The sequence below is a fragment of the Chlorocebus sabaeus genome, chromosome 22 (genome assembly GCF_047675955.1).
Source record: "Chlorocebus sabaeus isolate Y175 chromosome 22, mChlSab1.0.hap1, whole genome shotgun sequence".
Taxonomy (NCBI): domain Eukaryota; kingdom Metazoa; phylum Chordata; class Mammalia; order Primates; family Cercopithecidae; genus Chlorocebus; species Chlorocebus sabaeus.
The window spans coordinates 27,633,492-27,657,084 of record NC_132925.1 but is presented as its reverse complement, the minus strand read 5'-3'; the positions used below and the strand labels follow the sequence as shown (position 1 = coordinate 27,657,084).

Genomic DNA, 23,593 nt, shown 5'->3' with positions numbered 1-23,593 from the left:
GCTCCTCAGGTCATGTCATTCTACTGCCAAAGATGCTACCAGGAACAGCAAACAGACCACAGGCCATGATTGAGAATGGAGAAATTCACCAGTTGGTTGAATTAAATCAGAAAACTCAAGAAATCCAGACGCATTCTCAGGCTCCCTGCATGGTCTGAACCAGTTATATAGGAAGTGGATGTTGGATGCATCTTAAACTTAATCTACTGGTTTGAATGCCTGGTAATCTGGCTTGTAGTGACCCGAATAGCAGACCATGGTGAAATACTGATTCATTTAGTATCTTTAAAAGTCTAGGATCTCCTGGAATTAAGACTGCTTTGTGCACATTGAGAAAGAGAAAGGGAAGATGATAGTCCTAAAAACTATCTTTCTTTTCTAGGAATTCAGATATGCTCTTGGAAAACTAGCTATGATTTTAAACATGGAATAAAACATGTTTGGAGGTCTGTAGAAAGGTGCAGAATAGACTCATTTTTCAGCAGGAACCACAGTTGCTTACAGTCATTTGCTGACATGGTGGTCACCTGCTTGCTCTGGTTATCTCTGTCTAAAGCAAGCTTGTCCAACCCACGGCCTGAAGGCTGCATGTGGCCTGGGACAGCTTTGAATGCAGCCCAACACAAATTTGTAAACTTTCTTAAAACATTCTGAGATTTTTTCGCGTTTTTTTGTTGTTGTTGTTGTTTTGAGACAGAGTCTTACTTTGTCGCCCAGGCTGGAGTGCAGTGGTGCGAACTCGGCTCACTGTAACCTCCAATCACAGGTTCACGCCATTATCCTGCCTCAGCCTCCCGAGTAGCTAGGACTCCAGGCGCACGTCACCACGCCCAGCTAATTTTTTGTATTTTTAGTAGAGATGGGATTTTACTGTGTTAGCCAGGATGGTCTCGATCTCCTGACCTCGTGATCCACCCGCCTCGGCCTCCCAAAGTGTTGGGATTACAGGCGTGAGCCACCGCGCCTGACCTGTTCTTTTTTGTTTTGTTTGTTTGTTTGTTTAGCTCATTGGCTATTGTTAGTGTATTTTATTTGAGGCCCAAGACAATTCTTCCAATGTGGCCCAGGGAAGCCAAAAAATTGGATGCCTCTGGTCTAAAGCTCTCTCTTCTTACCCAAAGTACCTCCTGCTGGTGATACCCGGCCATCTGCTGTCCTGACAAGGTGTGTAATCTTGGTTTTCCTTGCTTTTCTCTTTTGGCTGCCCACCAAAGGTTCTTGCATTGTTGTTGGCTCTGGAGTGTTGAAAATGGATGGGATATTTTTAACCTTATGAACAGGCTCCGTGGTGTTTCTGTCTTCTGAAAATATGGCTGAAATAGGAAATACCATGCATAGTTATGCACAAAAACAGAAGGCACCAACATTGCTCTTAGAAGGAAACATATCTAAATTTCTGACCCATCTGAATGGAGAATTTACACTCAGAGTTTTCAAAGTATTGATGGAAAAAACGAAATAAAACATTGCCCGTAACTTGTTTACTACCAATTGATATTTGTTTGATAAATTAAATGCAGTGAATTAAGATACCCACTCTTTTTTACATTTTCTAAGTCTTTGGATGTTGCACATTGGTGGGGACGATAATTTAGGTAAATCTGAGTAAATTATGTCCTCACAGACCCCAAGTCCTAGCTGTGATCAGGGTCCCTATCTGAGAGATCCTTTTGGCCAGTTGGCCTGGAGAGGCTGGTAAAAGAAATTTCTTTCTTCAGAGGACAGTAAAATTAAATATGTACTTCTTAAATTTATATTTTTGGTTGGGACATTTGCTTCCAAGCACCAGGTTGAATTGATCAGAAAAGAAACTGAGGCCTTTGTTTCATGTAGATTGACTGTGCAGTAAGGACAGGACAAATATTGTTGAAGCCAGCATGCCAAGGAAAGAAACTCTCTTTCATTCACTGAATTCTAAAACAAGGAATACACTTAGTGAGATAATTTAATGAAGTCCCACATGTCATCCTGGCTTGTGGAGGGGCTAGTTTTAGGTATCCTAATTGTAACCCCAATAAATCATTTGACAGCACACTCCTATATTCTGAGTCACTCTGTCAAGAGCAAGGAAGACACCTGTACCACAGACTTCTCCTGGTTTACATAGATTGGGGATGCTTGTGTCTTTTCTTATATACTCATGTTCTTGGCAGTTTGCCCCCTCCTGACCTTAACTTAAAAGTAAGAAAAGATGTGTAGCTGTGAGTTTAGTAAGTGTTTAGGGGTATAATACAGTTGAGTTTTATGATTGGGACTTTAAAGAAATTCTAGTGACCCAAGGGCTTTTAAGCAGGGAAAAGAAGCACTTTCATAATTTTTAACTATCCAATTTCTTAGGATAGACATAGAAGTCATTTTTGACAAATAAAAGGAGAATGTGGGTCAGAAAACTAATGTCAGACATGACAAGCCCTAAGCAAACTAAATCCAGAGGAGGCATATCTGAAGGCAGATATATATGTGTGTGTGTATATATATATTTGGAAGATAAACTAAAATAAGAGGAAAAAAACTAGAGCAAGAACGACTCAGGGTGTGAAAAAATGAACTTATGGGTATAAACACTTGTACTGCCCTCATTTAAAATGTTTAATCTAGGTGTTTAATGGACTTAGGTACATCCTCAAGAAAGAAGGCTATGAATTAATAAGATTTTTTTTTGTCCTGGAAATCATGGCACCTTGTCTTTAAAATATGTTTCAAAAGAAGGGCTGATTCCAGACTTCACATTCCTAAACAAGTGGGAAATAATTTCAATTACATCAAAAGAAAGTATGTAAAGCAGAAATCACGCCATCATTTGTGGTTTGGCCTTACCTCAATATTGCATAACAGATGGCTGTGTGGAGACAGGCTTAAGATAACAGTTGTTTTAAAAAACTACTTGGCAATGCTCCCAAACACCTTTTCAAGTAAGTAATCAAAAGTCAGAAAAAATACTCCTTTTAGATTGCAGATCTATTCCTAGGTCAAACAGATCTACCTCGATGGTGGATTAATTTATTCAGTTATGATACTTAGTCTTAGAATATTTATATTTTGATATTTAGCTTAACATAGGCCAGTGGTGGTACATATTTTAAGATTTTTTTTTTTTTTTAGTTTAAACTTCAATAAAAGTTTCCAGCAAAATAAAAAATAATTTGCTTAGAAACACTCCCAAGAAGTTGCACGATTCTATTTTAGCCTTAAAATTCAAAGCCTCCTTTAAGTATAAAGAAGCCCAAAATCTGAATTTACAATGAGCATTAAATAACATCTATTGCACATTCACAAGCTTCAAGATTTCTAATTTCTTATCCAGATCCATCAGCTGTCCCTTCTGATTACAGAAGGAGTCTTGTTCACCTCTCCAATAGAATCACTACATTGTGGATGGACATTCCAGAAAGAACATTAACCTCTTCCCTTTTCTACTTCCCCTTCCCAGGAAAGTATAGAACATGTAGAAATAAGGGTATATAGTGGGGTTCCAAAGATGGAAAGGTGCATCATATCTTACATCAGAACTGACTGTGGAAAGAACCAAGGAGGTAAACGAAAAGGCATGGATACCAGAAAAAGGCCAAGTCGGCTGGGAAAGATGACTTGCTTTTCACACAGAGACCATGGGGTAATGGAAGTAACAGTCACAGAGAGACCAGAATTCTACTCCTGACTTTTAAATTTACTAACTGCAGTCCGACCGACCATGAGCCTCTGTTTCTTCATTCAGAGATGGAGGTTGGACTATATTAGCTTTAAAGGAGCCATCTAGCCCTAAAATAATTTTGCTACATAGGTTACAATCAGAGATCTGGCCAGAGGCAACAACAAGAAGCCACCAGTCAGCTCCAGAGTCACAGGCTGGGAAACGGTACTCCCGTGACTAGCACTGTTCTTGTTTGTTTGGTGAGCCTTCAAATGGTTTCATTTCTACTTAATGGTTGTTCCTTTTCTAGTTTGTTCCAGATGAATTGGTAAAAACACAGTAAGAAGCGTAAGGCACAGCTGCAAAAGGGTTGATTGCAAATGGAGGTACATTTTCTGCCTAAAACCAGACCGACTAGGGAAAGCTCGGAAACCAGCAGGCAAAGAGTCTGGGGCCCAAAGCAGGCCAGCAATACTCAAGTCCCAGGGGTCAGTATATTGGAGGAAAGTAAAGGAGTGAATCAGACTGCAGACCAAGTGGAAGAGGCGAAAAAAAAAAAAAAAAGAGAGACTATGTCAGAAGTTCTCATAAGTTCCCAAGGGTTAACCCCAGCACATACTGTCTTGTTTGGTGGTTTAGACTGAGGACAGCCTTCAGGATCAGCCCTCAGGGAGACCCTTCCCCTAAGACAGAAGAATTAGGGAAGGCAGATGGGACTGTGTCCAAGAAGCAGTTTTCTGGAACGAAACAGTAGATCTGAGTCCAACGACACTGGCAAAGCAAACCAAAGCTTGGTGGTGAGGGACATGAGATGAAAACAGTTCCGAGAGGGAAACAAGCACAAAAGCTGAGTACAAAGATAGCAAGCCAGTTCCCCCCGACAACCCCCAACTTAATGGAAATGTAAGAAAAGAAAGGCTTTGTGGCTCCAAAACAAATTAGTCATTTCTTTTCCGGCTTTTAATTGAGCACACAAAACTACCCGAGCACTTTAGAACAAGTCCACAGGGCTAGTTTTTATACCCAAAACAATAACCATAACACACTTGGTACGTATCATCTGAGAGTGATAATGCAAGCTCACTCCTGGAGCCACATCAGGAATGTAGCAATAAGAGATCATCTTGTTTTCCAAACTCTGATCCCAAAATGTGGAGTAGGTTTTCTGGGAAAGCAGCATTGCTCTTGTATTGTACCCCACGAGGCCACTAGAGTGCTCCAGAGTCATGAATTCACATTCCAACTGGGGTTTCAAACTTGCACTGAAATGATTATAGCCAGATCTGGAATCTAATTGCCTTTGGTAGGTCTCCCATGAGCTGAAACGGTAGTCAGATGCTGAATAGAACACAGGAAAAAGAAACGAATGAGCCTTATCCAACATCCTGGGAGACTTTGCTGAAGTTATATAGCAACTATTTCAAACTTAAGAAAAGAGATCGAGTTACACTGGGCACTGTGGATCGTGTGTAAAAATTTAACTATAAACTAGAATTTTCTTGCCTGTAATGAGATTTATGCATTGCAAAGAAGCAAATTTTAACAGAGATTCTTAGTCCTAGGTTTTTTTTTTGCCCTTGTGAAATACCATTTATATTTTCAATACCTGACCCAAATGAGGGTTAAAAGTCTACATAGATGAAGAACGGAAAATGTAGTAGCCTATGTACTTAAATGGAGACATGGTTTCTTCCCTGTCTGCTTGTGTTGCTCGGGTCATAATTCCTTACCATGAATTCGCAGCTGATAAACCCTCCTTAACTCACTGGGAATGCTGTTAAGATGAAATTAAAATATATATATATGAAAGCCTCCTTAAACTATAAAGTGGGAATGTTAGTTATCATCATCATTATTACTGCAATTAGAAACTTCCAGTTTAAAACATGAACACATGACACCATAACTAGGTGGAAAGATAAACACAGTGGCAGAGGTAGCAGGTAGGTGTTCTTGGTTTATTTGAAAATCCCACCTTTAATTCCAGGCTGTGGACAATTTTTTTTATACATATATACCAAAATTTCAGAAAGTGGTTTAACAATTTTGAATTGTAAAAGCCCAGAGCTTAAGACACATTATAAACTTAGCATTTAAACGTATTACTGGCGGGGCGCGGTGGCTCAAGCCTGTAATCCCAGCACTTTGGGAGGCCGAGACGGGCGGATCACGAGGTCAGCAGATCGAGACCATCCTGGCTAACACGGTGAAACCCCGTCTCTACTAACAAAATACAAAAAACTAGCCGGCTGAGGTGGCGGGCGCCTGTAGTCCCAGCTACTCGGGAGGCTGAGGCAGGAGAATGGCGTGAACTCGGGAGGCGGAGCTTGCAGTGAGCTGAGATCCGGCCACTGCACTCCAGCCCGGGCGACAGAGCGAGACTCTGTCTCAAAAAAAAAAAAAAAAAAAAAACCCCACATATTACTAAGCATCTAAATATTTCTGATATTTTGAAATAAAAAAGATTGCAAGGTGCCTGTACACAGGGTGGTATAAAGAAAACATAGTGAACTTGAAGTCATCTACTTTAGCAGAAGTCAGAATAGCTGAACAGTTACATAGGGTCAGTTGACTCAATATTTCTATTAAAGACATCAGCTACAAACAATTCCTGCCTAACATTTGAGCAGGATTTTAACCTTACGCATGTTAAAATTATTCTATACTATTGTTATGTTTTCTGTCATGTATTTATAACCTCTCCAAGGTGAAGTTTCAATAAGCAATGATATAGTCATAGATGAGAGAAAGGAGTAAAGGCCTAGAAAAGTCACAAAGCACATAGTCACTACACAAACAAGTAAATGTTGGAGATAGTAAGAAAATAAAAAAACAAAAATGGTTACTTTAAATTACTAGTAATTTCTGATGCTCAAATTGATTCCTGTTTTTCCTGGCCAAATAAAATGAGTTTGTACTCTACACTAAATAATGGACGTGCGTTTTTCAGTGCATATACTCCAAAAGTTGTTTCATATACATTAATAATAAATATAATTAAATATCACCAATAATAACTGTATTTCTACTAAAGCCTGGGACTGCCGATAAGACTCAAAAGTGATTTACTTTTATGCCCCCAAAAGCAGAAAGTTAGGGCTACAGAATATAGTACTTCTAGTATCACAATACTTACTCAAGATACCAGAGCAATAAAATCATTATCAAGTGTTATAGGGGAAACAGAATTTACAGTCTGTGTACTACTACATCTCATCATTCACCCAATCTCTAAACACACAAATTATATACATACTTAATACCAATGCGGAGAGTAATCCTAGTGAGGTTAAACAATATGTCCTACTGAAAAATGCTGATCAGTAGCAGGTCTGAGACTAGAACCCAGATTTCCTAATGCCCAGGTAAGTGCTCTTTCTACCACACTGCACTTGCTCTGGTACCTCTGTAGGGTTCTCAGTATTTAAACAACAGAACAAAGTATGTAGAACAGTATCATTTTAAGTAAAGAGTAAAGTGGTCCTAGACGTCCTTCAAACTCTTCTGCTAGTTCATCAGCGCCTTACATTTATAAAAACTATATGGAATATATTTTTAAAATATACAAGAGCTAATGTATCAATTTAAGGATGTTAGGATTTAATGCTGTGAACAGCACAATTCATATTTTGTTTTGCCAGCACTGAAGCAGAATATTCCATAGAGGTTGTGAATGTGAATTAGCAAGTGAGATAACAGATGCAGTGCTGGCGTTTTCTGGAAAAGTAAAATGACATGGAAGCTGATGTGGCTCATGTAAACGATGCCTAATAAACCAAAAATACTTACGTTTACCATGAACTCAAACTTGACCAGTTTTGTTAGCTCTCTTAAAAACATGAATATTTCCGATAAGTGACTTAGGTCAATTGTGCATTTTATTTTTTTCTCATTTTCAGTAAAGGAATGATAGCATATTTGAGAGTCAAAAGACGTGGACTAGGTTATGAAGTTCCCATTTCTGGATATAAGTGAATCAAAGGAGTCGAAACGAATGATCTCTAAAATCCCTTCTAGTTTTCAAATGAAGTGACTCCTAATTAAGCACTACAAAAACGTCAGCTCTTTTAAAATATCTGCAATGAAAAGCAAAGAATTAATAGGAAGAAGGGACAGGTGGCCTCTTAACCATTGAAGAAATTAGGCTTTACCTAAGGGCTCAATGTTTAACAGTAATTATATAAAGTCACAAATAAATATGGCCATGAGAAATTTCAAAATCAAATCTGTACCTAGGACCTATAACATGACTAGTTAATATTGGATTTTTCTTGGGCTACCCATAAGCCTCGGGGTGTTCTGTTCTTTTGTTGTTGTTGTTGTTGTCCAGGCTGCAGTACAGTGGTACGATCTTGGCTCACTGAAACTTCCGCCTCCTGGGTTCAAGTGATTCTCCTGCCTCAGCCTCCTGAGTAGCTGGGATTATAGGCACGCGCCACCACAGCCAACTAATTTTTGTATTTTTAGTAGAGACGGGGTTTCACCATGTTGGTTAGGCTAGTCTCGAACTCCTGACCTCATGATCTGCTCGCGTCGGCCTCTTGAGGTACTGGGATTACAGACATGAGCCACTGTGCCTTGCTGGGGTGTTTCATTTTTAATGGGCTAGGAAAACATCCAGGTCAGAAGTTACTCCTGCAGGCCTGCCCATGCCCAGCCAACCAGGTTGTTATTCCAACTCCCACTGGGCATAAGCATCTGCCTGCAACATGAACTGCAACGCTGAATATATTTAGCTATGAAAAACTCTAATCTCTGATTAATGCGATTCAAAGGTTACAAATTGCCCTTTAACAGATTAAACACCACATGACACATTGTCTGACCCTTGGCAGGAGTCCCCCAGACAGCAGTTTTGATGTGAAAATTAAAAATAACCTAATTATGAACACATAAGTCTAATGTTGTTGGTTGAACCTATATAAATTATACCTTTTCAAAACCTATACAACTTACGTCATTTCCAGCTCCGATTGTCTGAAATTAAATAATATTGTTTGTCTTACCTTCTGTAGGGTGAATGGCATCCAAGAAGAGTTGCTTGTTTGACCATTTATCCCCACTTCCTAAAAACAATGACAGAAAAGGAGAGAAAAGTGAAACTCTACTATTAGTAGATAGCCACACTACAAAAACAAGATGATATACAAACTAACTTTTGAAACATCACACAAATGAAGCTGAATTTTATTTCAATTACTTAATTCTTAAAATTGTATTTGCCAACTAAAATAATGAGGCTGTACAGAAAATGGATTAAAAATAAAATTTTTGTCTTTTACGAAGTATAGTGTTGGATTATTTCTGTAACTTTAATCAAAGTAATCTGAAGATCAGTAAAAGAGAACGAAAAAAGCTGATGTTTTCACCTAATGAATAGTGTTTCTTTCCTGGAAGCAGAAGAAAAAATAATATCAATATACAAAACAAAACTACGAAGCTGAAGTGGAAGTGAAAAGAAAGCCCAAATTAAGTAAAAGGTTACACACAGGAACATACAGGCACACATGTCTACACACAGGAGACAGCTGCGTTTAAAGCCTCATTCAAGAAACACGGAATGCTTCACATCTGGCCATGCAAGTAGGATGCAAATGGGCACCGGATGAGTTGGTTTATGGCACTCACGACACTAACATGCAGGGAGATGCTAAAGAAAACCTGACCTACAGAATACTTGGCTGCACTGAGCCAGATGGGAAGATTTATCTTTCATGTGCAATAAGAAAAGGAGTCCTGCACTGTGGGAAGAAAGAGATCTTAAGATGAGCCCTGAAGAGGTTTAAAGGCTCATCAAGATCATACCAATGAGACAGACGTTCCGAGTAAAGAGGGGACAGAGTGCAATCAGTCTCTACCGCCCTTTCAAATAACAGGCATGTGACTGAAGGAGGTTGGAAGAAGAGCCTGGCAAATGAGAAGTGGGGGAAAAAGAGTCAGGTTACAACTTAAGAGTGGAGAAAAGGGTCCACAAGAATCCTCAAGTGTCAGAGGAAGTACAGAAACGGTGGCACTTTTACATGAATAATAAACTCTTAAGATTTCATGAAGTAGGAAAATGTGGTCATGGTATGAAGGGCTGCCAAACATGTGAAAACCAAGAATAGTCAAGGAAAATAAATGGATAAGTGGTCAAGAAGACTGAATTGCAAAACGCACCAAATACAGATGAGAAGAAGCAATTTTAGGATTCATATGGGGCTCTGAAAATAGAGACAAATATGGATTGAATAGGAATCCAAGTGAAGGGAGATTTGCAATTAGCTGCAGAGTCCAGAAAGAATGAAAACACCCGCGTCAAGAGCTGATGGCACTGAAGCAAGCACAGGGGAGGACAAGGCAAACGCAGTGCATGGAAGCATTACTCAAAGATGAATCACAATGGAGGTGACCAAGAACCCTTCATGGAGGATGGAGGGCACCAATACCTTTTTCCGGAACATTGGGCTTCTCCTTTTTGTGCTTATATTTGCTGACAATTTTGTGGAATAAGTTCTTTTTCTGAGACTGGAAAGGACCTACAGACAATATTAATATAAATATATTTTAAATTCACAATGTTTCATAAAAAAATTGTGTATTTCTCAACAATTCCACCCTCCTCCCTCCTATAGAATAAGCAAACTGAGTCTCAAGAAATGTCATCTTGCATCTTCACTTATTTAAATGGTGCTCGACCCCCTTCTTTAGGCTTATTTAAACCCAGGGAGATTTTCCTTAGAAATGTATTGGGCAAAGCCTCCATTAGGGCTGAGACTCCCTAAGCAGAAACTGCAGATACAGTGAGTAGAAACAAACTACAACCAATAACAGCAAAATGGCTAGAGTATGTAATACAGAAAAGATTTTACTTTAGACTCCTAAATACCATGAAGGAAAGGATGGCATATGTGTTTTATGTCTCCAACGAAACTGCTTTTCACTACAAGGATAGCACTTTCAGGACAGCAGTTGACCTGACAGCATTAGACAGCTTTCTGGCCTTTTCTGAGGATAACCTAGGAAGAAAAAAGTGACTTAAAAATTGAAAATATTTGCCAAAAAACTTTATTCTGGGTGGAAGGGGGAGATGTTTCAGATTCTTAGTTTTTTTCAGATAAAGAAACAGAATTCAGATTTTCTTCAGTGAACAATCAGAAATACCAGCAACAGCGCTGACCTCCCCAAAGCTCCTGTGGCATCTCTCCGCCTACCAACAGCTGCAACTACACGCTCTGCCTTCTGGCCACAAGTGAAGCATCTTACGCTCCTCTCTGGTCAGTTCCTCCACCCATGGCATAGCCCCACCATCCTTATCCAGCTCAACACCATCATTTCTCCCTCTCTAATGGGCCATTCCATCAGTATACAAACATAATTTCTTTTAACGTAGAAAAGAAAAAGGTGGCTTGTAACCAAACTTCCCTCACATCACTTACTGCCTTAGTTCTTCATTCCTCCTGTAGCAAAAATTCCACAGAAGGGTTGCCCATGCTGTCTCCAGCTTCTCTCTTTCCCTTCTTTCTTTCTTTTTCTTTCTCTGTCTCTCTCTCTTTCTTTGAGACAGGGTCTCATTCTGTCACCAGGCTGGAGTACAGTGGCATGATCTTGGCTCACTGCAACCTCCACCTCCTGGGCTCAAGCAATCCTCTCACCTCAGCCTCCTGAGTAACTAGGACTACAGGTGGGGATCACCAGGCTTGGCTAATTTTTTGTATTTTTTTTTTTTGTAAAGTCGGGGTTTTGCCATGTTGTCCAGGCTGGGCTCAAGCAATCCACCCACCTTGGCCTCCCAAAATGCTGGTATTACAGGTGCGAGCCATTGTGACCAACCTCATTCTGTCTTAAACTCACTACAACTAGGTTTCTGCCTTGCCACTCATGGAACAACTGCTCTTCAAGAGGTCATCCAGTACCCACCCCTATGCTGTGAAGGCCAACTGTGGGTCCTTACTGCACCGGCTGTTCCTGTAGCTCCTGACCACTACAGCCACACCCTCTGCCTTGAATGCCTCCTTCATTGGGCTTCTAGGATACCACCTTCTCTTCTTTTCTCTTCTCCATCACTGATCTTTCCCTCTGTCTCCTTTGCTTATTCTTTTCCCTGACCTCTTAATTTTGGAAAGTTCTGGGCTTGGTCCTTGTCCTCTTCTCTATTCTCACTCATCTGGTGATTACCTCTAATCTCAGGGCTTTAAAATAAAATAAAGTAAAATAAATAAAATAAATACCAGCTATAGGTTGAAGACTCAAAAATGCATCACCCCAGCCAGACCTCTTACATTGAGTGTATGTGAAAAGTCAGCAATCTTACACTATCTTACAAGGACTTTAGAGATCCAGAGCTCCATTACCTCCATAACCTCACATCCTGCCACTCCTCTCCTTTTGAGTCTCTCTAGCTGCATGGGCCTCCTGGCAGTCCCCTGCACATGTAGTCTCAGTGTTCCTGACTTTAGGATCTCTGAACCAGCCATTACCCTGCCTAGAAAATGTTCTTCTCCAAGATGTCCGCACGGCTAACTTCCTCACCTCCTTCAAGGCTTTACTTAACTACCTTCAGACCACTCTATATAAAACTGCAAGCCAATCCTATGCCCATCGCTTGATCTCCCATTCCCTCACAAACCTATTCTTTTAACTGATCTTTAAAAACAGCTTTGTTGAAATAGAATTAACATACCATACAATTCATCCATTTAACGTATGCAACTTGTGTTTATATTCAGACATTTGCAACTGGCACCAATTTCTGAACATTTCATCACCTCAAAAATAAATTTCAAACCTTTTTAATATTACTCCTCCCATACCTGTATTCCCCCTTTCCCTAAGCAACCTCTAATCTCCTTTCTGTCTCTATAGATTTGCCTATTCTGGAAATTTCATATAAACAGAATCATATAATGTGATTTTTGACTTAGCATAATGTGTTCAAGGCTCTTCCATGCTATAGCATGTATCAGGGCTGAATAATATTCCATTTAATGGACTGTTTATTCATTCAACAGTTGGTGGGCCAGGCACAGTGGCTCACACCTATAATCCCAGCACTTTGGGAGGCCAAAGCAGGTAGATCATGAGGTCAAGAGATCAAGACCATCCTGGCCAACATGGTGAAGCCCCATCTCTATTAAAAATACAAAAATTAGCTGAGTGTGGTGGCATGCGTCTGTAGTCCCAGCTACTCAGGAGGCTGTGGCAGGAGAATCACTTGAATCCAGGAGGCAGAGCCTGCAGTGATCTGAGATCATACCACTGCACTCCATTCTGGTGACAGCGAGACTCTGTCTCAGAAAAACAACAACAACAACAAAAAACAGTTGGTGGACATTGGGATTATTTTTACCTTTTGACTATTATAAATAACACTGTTAAAAACATTCAAGTATAAGCTTTTGTGTGGGACACAGGTGTTCATTTCTTAGGGCATATACTTAGAAAGGGACTTGCTGGGTCATGTGGTAACTCTGTGTTTAGCCTTTTGAGGACCTACTAGACTGTCTAAGAAAGCAGCTGCACAATTTCGCATTCCCACTAGCAGTGTATAAGGATTTCAATTTCTCTACATCTTTGTCAACATTTGTTATTATCTGTTGTTTTTATTATGGCCATCCTAAGGATGTGAAATGGTATCTTTCCCATTGTGGTTTTGATATGCATTTCCCTGATGACTGATGATATTAACTGTATTTTCATGTACTTATCGGCCATGTACTTGCTATATATCTTCTTCGGAGAATTATCTATTCAGATCATTTGCTCGTTTTTATGAGCTGTCTTTTTTACTGCCGAGTTGTAAACATTCCTTATATAGTTTAGATAAAAGTTTCTTATCAGATATGTGATTTGCAAATATTTTCTCCCATTCTGTGGGATGTCTTTTCACTTTCTTGGCAGTGTTCTTTGAAGCACAGAAGATTTAAATTTTGATACAGTCCAATTTATCTATTTTGTCTTTTGTTGCTTGGGCTTTTGGTATCATATTTAAGGATTCACTGCCAAATCTGAGGTTATAAAGATTTGCCCATTTGCTTTGAAAGTTTTATTGTTTTAGCTTTAACATTTAAGTCTTTGATCTATTTTAAGTTAAATTTTGTATATCATATGAGGTAAGTGTCCAACTTTATTTGAATATAGATACCCAGTTGATCCAGCATCATTTTTGGAAAGACTCTACTGATTGTTCTCATTGGGTATTCTTGGTACCCTTGTTGAAAATTAGTTGACCAAAAATGTATGGGTTTATGACAGGTTGTCTACCAATTCCATCCCACTGATTTATATATGTTTATCTTTATTCCAGTACAACACTCTCTTGATTACCATTGTTTTGTAATTAGTTTTGAAATCAACTACTACTTTTTTCTCTTTTAAGGTTGTTTTGGTTCTTCTGAATATCTTGCAATTCCACGTTAATTTTAGGCTCATTTGTCAATTTCTACAAAGAAGTCAGCTGGGATTCTAAGAGGGGTTGGGTTGAATCTGTATATCAATTTGGGAGAGTGTTTCCATCTTAACAATAAGAAGTCCTCCAATCCATGAACATGGGATGTTTTTCTATTAATTTCTATCATATTTGTTTCAACAATGTTTCGTAGGTTTCATTATACTGTACTTTTGTCTGTTAAATTTCTTTCTAAGTACTTTATTCTTTTTGATGCTACTGTAAATGGAATTGTGTTCCTAATCTCATTTTTAGATTGTTCATTGTTCAAGTGTATCAAAATACAATTAAGTTTTATCTAATGATCTTATAACCTGCAGCTCTACTAAACTCATTTATTAGCTGTAATAGTTTTTTTGGTGGATTCCTTAGGATTGTCTACATAGAAAGTCATGTTATCTGAGAATAAAGATAATTTTACCTCTTCCTTTCTAATCTAGATACCTTTTGTTTCTATTTCTTACCTAATTGCCCTGGCTAGAACCTCTAGTACAATGTTGAATAGAAGTGGTGAGAGTGGACGTTCTTGTACTATTCCTTTGCCTAGTGGGAAGCATCCAATATTTTACCATTAAGTATCAGGTTAGCTGTGCATTTTTTGTAGATACCTTTTATCAGGTTGAGGAAGTTCCCTTTTAATCCTAGTTTGATTTTTTTAAATCATAAAAAGGCACTGACTTTTATCAAATGCGTTTCCTAGATCTATTGAGATGATCAAATGGTTTTTGTTTTATATTCTATTAGTAGAGTATGTTACACTAATTGGCTTTTGAATATTAAAGCAAACTTGTAGTCCTGAGGTAAAATCCCATTTAGTCATGATGTATAATTCTTATATGTTGCTGAATTTGGTTTGCTAGTGTTTTGTTGCGGATTTCTGTGTTCATATTTGTAAGAGATACTGACCTGCAGTTTTCATTTCTTGTGATGTCTTTGTCTTGAGAATGTCTTGAATGTCTTTGACATTAAGGTAATACAGGCCTCACAGAATGAATTGGGAAGTGTTCACTTTTCTTGTAATTTCTGGATTCATTCGTGAAAAATTGGTGTAAATTCTTCTTTAAATGTTTGGTAGAATACAGTGGTGATGCCATCTAGGCCTGGGCTTTTTTTTTTTTTTTTTCCAGATACTTTAAAAATTACTAGTACAATGTCTTTACTAGCTATACATCTCAGGATTATCTATTTCTTAAGCCAGTTTCAGTAGTTTGTGTCTTTCTAGTAATTGTTCATTTCATACATGTTATCCCATCTATTGGCTTTAGTTGTTCATAGTATTGTTTTATAATCCTTTTCATTTCTGTAGTCAGTAGTAATATCTTCTATTTCATCTCTGATTCTAATAATTTGAATCTTCTTTTTTTTTTTCTTGGTAAATCTAGCTAAAATTTCTCAATTTTGTTATTTTCAAAGGACTACTTTTTGGTTTCATTGATTTTTTCTCTATTTTAATATTATTTAATTAATTTCATTTCATCAACAACTTCTCTAATCTTTGTTATTTCCTTTCTTCTGCTTCCTTTGAGTTTGGTTTGCTCTTCTTTTTTGAGTGTCTTACAGTAGAAGGCTAGGCTACTTATTTGATATTTCTTTCTTAATACAGGCATTTAGAGCTATAATTTTCCTTCTAAGTTTTGCTTTAGATGCATCTCATATTCTCTTACACAATGTCTTCATTTTTATTAACTTCAAAGTACTTTCTGATTTCTCTTTGATTTCTTTTTTGATGTGACGGTTATCTAGGAGTGCATTTAATTTCTATATATTTGTGAGTTTCTCCAATTTTTTTCTACTACTGATTTTTAAATTTCATTGTACTATTGTCAGAGAACACACTCTGTATTATTTCAATCCTTTTATATTTATTGGTTTGTTTTATGGATTAGCATATGGGTCTACTGTGGAGACTGTTCCATGTACACTTGTGAAGAATATACATTCTGCCATTACTGAGTGGAAAGTTCTATATGTTTGTTAGTTCTAGTTGGTTTGTAGTGTTGGTTCAAGTCTTTTCTTGTCGATCTTTTGCCTAGTTGCTCTATCAACCAATTCTTTTTCCACTGTACGTCTCACCTTCAAACAAATTATATATTTTGCTTATTGTTTAGGCTTATTTATTGTCTGGTTCCCCCATTATAATGTAATCTTGATGGCAGTAGGGTTGTTTTCATTCACAGATATAATCTAAATGCCTACAGTGGTGCTTAGCACATGACAGGTTCTCAATAAATACTTATTTCATGAATAAATAAAGCTCTTAATGCATTGCTTATCACAAAGTAAGAGCTCAAGAAATTACAGCTGTTGCTGTTATTACTGATACCATAAATCTGTGCAAGTGTTTTTTGATGACTACACTAAGCAATCCTTCTAAATAACCAATAGCGAATGCTTCTAAATTGGCTACTGGTGGTTTGAAACGAAACTAGAAATGCCTCCTTGTTTGCTTCTTTGGGAAAAAGTGAGCAACAAGAGAAAAGAAAATAAATTGAACAAGTACAAGGAAAATATATCACATGTACATACTACACTAATATTACAGATGTCTCTAAAATCTGTTTGCAATCACTGCCTCATGTATTTTATACAACCCAGGAAACTGTAGGCTGGTGGACCTGAATGATACATAGGCAGTCATGGAAAACAAAAGTAGGAGAAAGGAGAAAAATTACTACTCGGGATTATAAAGATCCTAGTGATTTGCCTGCAGGAAAGTAACTTAATAAAAGGGTATTGGCTCATAGGAAGAATGATATAAAGAAGTAGTTCACAGAAGCAAAATGATTTGACGTATGCAGTACGTTAGAAAAGAAGAAAAGAAATATATATTTTTGGACCCAATCATACTCAGAGAAATCTAAAAAGTAATTTAAAGACTAAGCTACAGATAGAGCTTGTCAATTTTAACATGAAAAAAGAACAATCATAGTAGTTTTGTACGTAGAAGAGCTTCTGTAAACTTAAATTGTTAAAATTCCTTTCTTCTGGCCACCCCCCAAATTATACACATAAAACTACTCTAAGTAAATGACAACTTCAGATAAAAAAAGAAAGTGACAAACTTGAAAAGAAATAGATAAGATCTAATTGTAGCCACTGAAAAGCAGCCATTTTAAAGTCAAGAAGTGAAAAATTTGATTTTCTGCCAATCAGCATAGTGTATATGTTGGGTATTTTGTCTAAAGAAAATAAAGTCAAAATCTGTAATAAATACCAAATATAAGGACATTTGCTATTATATTTTTTCCTTTGTCAATTATTACATTAATGTAGAAGTATCCACGGAGGAAGAAGAATGGTAGAAAGTAAAATGTAGAAGGGATTTAGAAGGAATCATTCAGAAAACACATATTCACAACTGTTCTTCACTCTACTATGATACCTCAAGCTTCCGTCCCATCTCTTTCCCTACCAAATTTCTTGAGGGAATATCTGCATCAGCTTCAGCTTCCTTATGAAAAAAAAATCACTCACTGCTGGTATGCAAACTGGCTTAGGTCTCCACTTAAGTTTTTGGGCAGATGACCTGTATTCTGAAGGTATCAATCTTCTTTGCACCTCAACTTCACAGCTGGGCAGAAAACAAAAGGGCCAAACGACAAGCCGAGAAGTTAAGAGGGGTACCAGAAGGACATGATAACCTTTCCAGAACATTAATGTTCAAGGTTTGCTGAAAAATGAATGTTTTGGGGGTGAGAAGTTGCAGTGACACAGGAGCCACTTCAGCATGAGCCTAGCACGATACTTTTTCAAGGTCAGTGAGTAAGGTGAATTAAGTGAACCTGCCCTTTACATCTGTTGTCAGAAACAAATGTCAGGCTTAACTCTGGTGGTGGTGGCTTTTGCCCAGGTTCTATAGTTTCATGTTTTTGAACTATATATAAATGGCTTTATAAATGGCTGCCATTTCTGTATTGGACTTGTAAGTAATGAGTAACCAATGAAAAAATATATTCCTATGCAATAATTTATAGCAATGTGCTCCCACCTGCAGGGCACGTGCCTTTACTGACTTGAATAAGTTCTCTGAGTCAATCAGTCACAATCAAGTTAAGATTCATTGAGAGGGAGGAGCCATTTCATTGGGCTGGACATGCATACATTGTTAAGGAACTCAAAATTGTATCAGATATACCTTTTATACCTGCAAAGGTGCAGCCACCATATTCCTGAAGAAATTTGGTGGCAGCAGAGACTTCCAAACAGTTACGGAGAAAGATACAGAACTCTGTCCAACCTAGAAGCTAAAATTTCCTAACAGGAGATCTATCATCACATTTCAGTTCTCTAAAACTGAAAGTACGGTTGGCTTGGCTCTACCCCAAACAAGGGATTCTGTCTTTTCAATCTTGTAAACTTGCTTCTTATATTGCCACTGTGATTTTTTAAAATACTCAATGCCTTAACATTTTTAAATTTTAGCCTTAAAATGTAAGTGTGGATTGAAAAAAACATAAGAAGGATCAATAGTATGTTTGATAATAGGCCAAGGAACTATGTAAAGATAGAAGGAATACAGTGAAGAAGTGAGTCTAGTAAGTCAAGATAAGGCATAATTTCAACACAATTCTTTTTCTCCATGATCCTACTTTCACTGAAAAATTACTATTCTACAGAGAACTCTGACTTCTAATACTTTCGTAAACAATGCTTCATACATTATCAGTACATGTAAACGTGTAAAACAAATCTCTTAGGAAGTTACAATTAAATTTAGACATATAATTTAAAGCTTTCCTTTAAAATGTTTTAAAATAACAGAGAGATAACTCAGAAAACATCAAGTTTGGGCTGATTCAGCTAAATTGCATTGTGAGTTAGTTAGATTAGAATTTATTGGATAATTCATTTTTAGAAGGAAAGGGAAATCCTATTTCTGTCATCATGCTCTGTTCTACTATAACATAGTCCAAGTGGCTTTTAAAGTTATTTTCATCCCTTTTCATTGTAAAGTTTTTGACAAGACCTATGACACAGACATAAGAGGCAGGGCAGAGATAGTAGGATAACCATGGCAAAGACAGGAGGACACTCCTTAGAAATGCAGATACGAATATGAGACTATTGGGTAAACAGAGGAATAAACTCAAGCAGGTACTACGACTTTGAGATATACAACTACATAAATACATACATACAAATTTCTACTAGAAATTACATTTTAGAAAAATTCTATACATTTTATGTAAGCTGAAGTACCTAAAAAGGCACCTAGTATAAGTCATGAAGGAAAATATAATGAATATTGAATGATGACAAACGAAAAAATATAGACAAATGGCAAATTATTAGAGGAAAAATTAGGTTTCTGATGGAGATATACTCTTTTACTAATGAACTAATGATCTCATACACAATGTTTGCTCTGAATGATTCATTACGCAGAGGTGGAAAGGGTCTAGAGTCTAAGAAAATAATTTCCTCTATCCCCTAAAGATCAGGCAATTACAGCACAGCTGGTATGATAATTTCATTAATAATAACTTGTAGTCTAGTACATTGGTGCTGCTAATGCCAAATTACAATCAGTCACAAATACTATTTCTTTAGTTTGCTGAATAGATAATATATTATTTAATTTCTGCTTATTTTAATTGCATTTTGCTTCACAAATCAGAAGGTGGAACAAAATCTCATCTTTGAAGACTCCCCACAAATGTAATTACTGATATACTGTGTAAAAACCAGTGACTTTGTGGCTTGAGAGGTATAATGGAAGAGTTAAGATGATATTGTATGAAGTATAATCCAAAGCTCCAAAAAGCTATTTCACATCAAAAGAAATACTGTTAATCTCAGCTGGGAGAGAAAAATCGTATAACAGACAACTAAGACCCAAGAGAAGGTCTCATGAAAATAGATCCTAACTTCAGGGTTTTATAGCTTTACAAAAATAAATCTATTGTTACATTCCCTGAGAGATAATTCAGCCAACTTCAGAGCTCTAACGTGAATGTTTTGGGAGTGGAAGAAGGAATAACATCCTGCCCATCTATCAATTAAGTTCCATTTTATTGGCTTGTCAGGTATTTATCAGCAACTTTAAATCTAAGAATTATGGGAGCTCAAGACACTTGGCATCTTTCGGCTCATGGACTACTTTTCCTATTCCTAAATATCTCCAGGGCACAGAGATTGTCATTTCATTTGGCAATCCATTATGGTGCTCAGCTCCCTACCTGTCTACAAGTCTACTTTATTTCTACCTTGGAAGATCTTGATACAACCCTATTTTATTTTCTCAGATGAGCAAACTTGACGATGCAACAACATTTCTTTTTTAGTTCTTTATTCACTAGACTTGTTTTTATTAACCACAGAGGAAAACTGAGCTAATTCTAAAATGACTTTTATATACCTCCCTGGCTTTAATCATGAAGGGGAAATTTTCTTCAACCTTTCAGTTCTGTCTTGAGATACAGATCTCAAATTGACCCTGTTTGGTTGTGTCAATTCCAGTGTGCAAAGGGTTTTTAGGCTTTGAAGGAGAAAGGTTCAGGTTTCTCCAGAGAATAAACCGTAATTTTCCCTCATCTATATACCTTAAATATTCCCTAAAATGCATGAAATTATATCTCTTTGTTAATATTTATATCTGATCAATTAATCAGTCTATTTAAAATACAAAAGAATGGAATTATTTTGATTTGATTAAATTATCCAATTTGATGAAGCAGGCAATAGGCAGCAACTTTTGCAGGATAATTAAAAGAACTCTTCCAGCAAATCCTGCTCCAGTTTGATCTTGAAAGCAACTATAGCTCAGCCACCCAAGTTCTTCATCTCTCTATTCCATGTCCTTATAGGAGAGCCAACTGAATGAAGTCTTTCACATCTGTATGGAAAACTAGAGGTACATTTTCCCTACCAATCTTTAGACCTTAAGAAAAATCAGAAGACAAGTTTCTCAATGCAAGCAATGTTGCCATTTTGGGTAATACAGTCATTCAGTGTGCTTGAAGGGCAAGATATTTAGTACTCCAGTACCTGTCCCACAAATGTCAGCAGTGGTCTCAGGTGATGAGACCACTGAAAATGCCCCCACCCTCTTACACCCTTTAGGATTACAGCATTGTCACTGATGAATGCTGAGATCCATCCAAGTCATGTTGATAATTTTAAAAAAGCTTCCCTGATATAGGCAGTGGAGAAGCTGATTACTTGAAAATGAATATACTAAACAAAGCATTCTTTAAATTTAACAAAACCAATTATACACACACACACACACACACACACACACACACACGTTGCTGGAGGATTTCAGGTAGTTTTGTTTTCCTTTGGTCTATAATGTCAGTAAAGAGTAGTTAGCATCTGCTTATCAGGTGAAAAGAATGATTTACAGTCCCAGAGTTCAACCTGTTGCAGACACAGGGAACAGAAGAACTGGATTCAACCAGCAGTTTCTGTTCAAGAAAAGGTTAACATTCCAAATTAGAATTCTGGAGAGCAGGAGGTTGAAGACCATGTATAACATTTTTGTAAAAGCTTAGCTACATCATTACGGGCAAATATACAGACGGAGATGCCAATGGAGCTACAGAAAATAAGGAAGAAAAAAGGGACAAAGATAACCTTGGAAAGCAACCTGAGATTCTAACTCCCTACTGCCTCAATTCCAAATCCAATTACATGTCTAAAGGGAGCTAAAAGCTTAGCTGAAGGGTCAGTTGAGATTCTGATCACATGGCAGGAAGGTACAGGTCACATCTAACCTTTGCTGGTTTTAGTCGGTTCTGAGGACACATTTCCAGTCTTCTTCTTTTTTCTTGGGACAGGTACACATTTCCGGTCAAATGTAACAGGACTATATTGAGGGAGGCTGTTGAATTTTTTTTCAAATTCTTCATCCAGCTTTGCAGAGCTATTGAAAGGGGAGAGGGGAATCAATCAGCACATGACCAAATATGACACAGAAAATGACATGAAATAGATTTTAAGATATTCTATTTGAAAACAGGGTCTCTGGGAATTAGGGAATGTAAGTAAATTCTGTAAAAGGAAAAAACACCTTTTCTGAAATGCTTGAGATTTACCAACACAGTTTTCTCAGTAAACTCATGTGACAGGTTATGTTATTACCTTAGAAAAGTAGAAACATCATTTATATTGGAATATTTCTGAACTGGGGAATTTGGCATTCTCTCCACTAGCATGGGAATTTTTCACAGAGTTCTATACAAAGCATACTCTGTTCATATAGTTTCTCATTTTACAGATTCATATACATGTATTTATGGCAAGCTTATTGGTAATATATTGGTAGTTTTGTAAGATTAGTTCCTTTTAAAAAATTTACTGACTACTGTTTGGTTAAAACATACAAAACAAAAACCATTATTATTAGGAAAACATTCTGGAGAGTTGACTAGAATGAAGACAAAACACTCAATGAGCAAAGTAAAGCCAGTTTTCAATGAATGCAATGGCACAGAGGCAACATGCTTTAACTTAAATCACCAATGACTTCAGAAATGCCACCAGCAAAGTTCGGCAATCTTTGGGCTGGTGCTGTCTCTAGGGCTCCACAGCAATGGCAACATGCCTGCTGGATCCTAGGCTGGCTTCTGACTTCCATTTAGTGAGACTTATTAAACTAACATGCAACCTAGACAGATGGAAGAGGCTGTAGGAGACCTGCTGTGTCTGGTAGATGGAAAATGGAAGGTGTATTGGGAAGAGGAGAGCAATTTTAGTACCAGCTTATAAGAAGCAAATGTGTTAGGCTGCTAGCTAAGGGTGTAGTTAAAAATGTTTTTAACTACAACTGTTTTGGAGGAATATGCAAGAGTTGAGAAGCAGAGATAAGAGGGTCAGATGACCAATTGAATGGTCAACAGGAAATGGCAATTACGGAAGCACCCCCTTACTGGAGGGGGGATATGCTCCAAGTCCCCCAGTAGATGCCTGAAACCGCCGACAGTACTGAAACTTACATATGCTACATTTTTTTTTCCTATACATGCATACTGTACAGTGGCGTATGATAGACAAAGGTATGATTTATGCACTGGGTGGAATGAAGTGGGATGGCATGAGATTTCATCATGCTACTCATTGTGGTGCATAATTTAAAACTTATGAATTGTTTATTTCTGGATTTTTCTATTTAGTATTTTCAGACCCAAAATCACAGAAAGCAAAAATATGGCTAAGGGGAAACTACTGTACTAAGTTCTATCAAAGCAATGAAGGGTGACAGGTGGAGGTGATGTTTTTCTCTTAATAACATCACCATTTCTCATTCAGTTAAAAAATGTTTATTCTGATGGAAAATCAGATACAATTGGATACTAATCAAATACTATCAGAAAGCTGTCTATAAGTTGTGAATTTTTCAGATACTCTGAATACCCAGAAGAAAACAGAAAATGTGAGATGTAACTCATAAGGTCTCTTGAGACTTTTCTTAAAAAGAGAACAATAATAATCATTTATGTTTTTCTTAGAGATGTCTATAAAATTAGATCTGTCAATACTGAGAAAATTTTTCTTGGCTACAGTTAACAGGTAGCACATTTTCTGAGATAAAA

The 23,593-nt window shown here is 37.4% G+C and overlaps 1 protein-coding gene across 16 annotated transcripts in view; it reads right to left on the bottom strand.

The window, feature by feature from the left end:
* BBX (BBX high mobility group box domain containing) overlaps positions 1 to 23,593 on the bottom strand; it is a 274,025-nt gene that overhangs the window by 11,873 nt on the left and 238,559 nt on the right. For 12 of the 16 annotated variants that reach the window (XM_038003270.2, XM_073009700.1, XM_038003264.2 and 9 more), the window contains 4 exons: positions 21,776 to 21,924; positions 10,060 to 10,149; positions 8,638 to 8,697; positions 1,116 to 1,313 (listed from right to left, as the gene is read on the bottom strand). In XM_038003270.2, coding sequence (XP_037859198.1) covers positions 1,116 to 1,313; positions 8,638 to 8,697; positions 10,060 to 10,149; positions 21,776 to 21,924 — 497 coding nt within the window. The remainder of the gene's footprint in view (positions 1 to 1,115; positions 1,314 to 8,637; positions 8,698 to 10,059; positions 10,150 to 21,775; positions 21,925 to 23,593) is intronic. The other 4 variants (XM_007985925.3, XM_007985927.3, XM_007985932.3 and 1 more) reach the window with 4 other exon arrangements.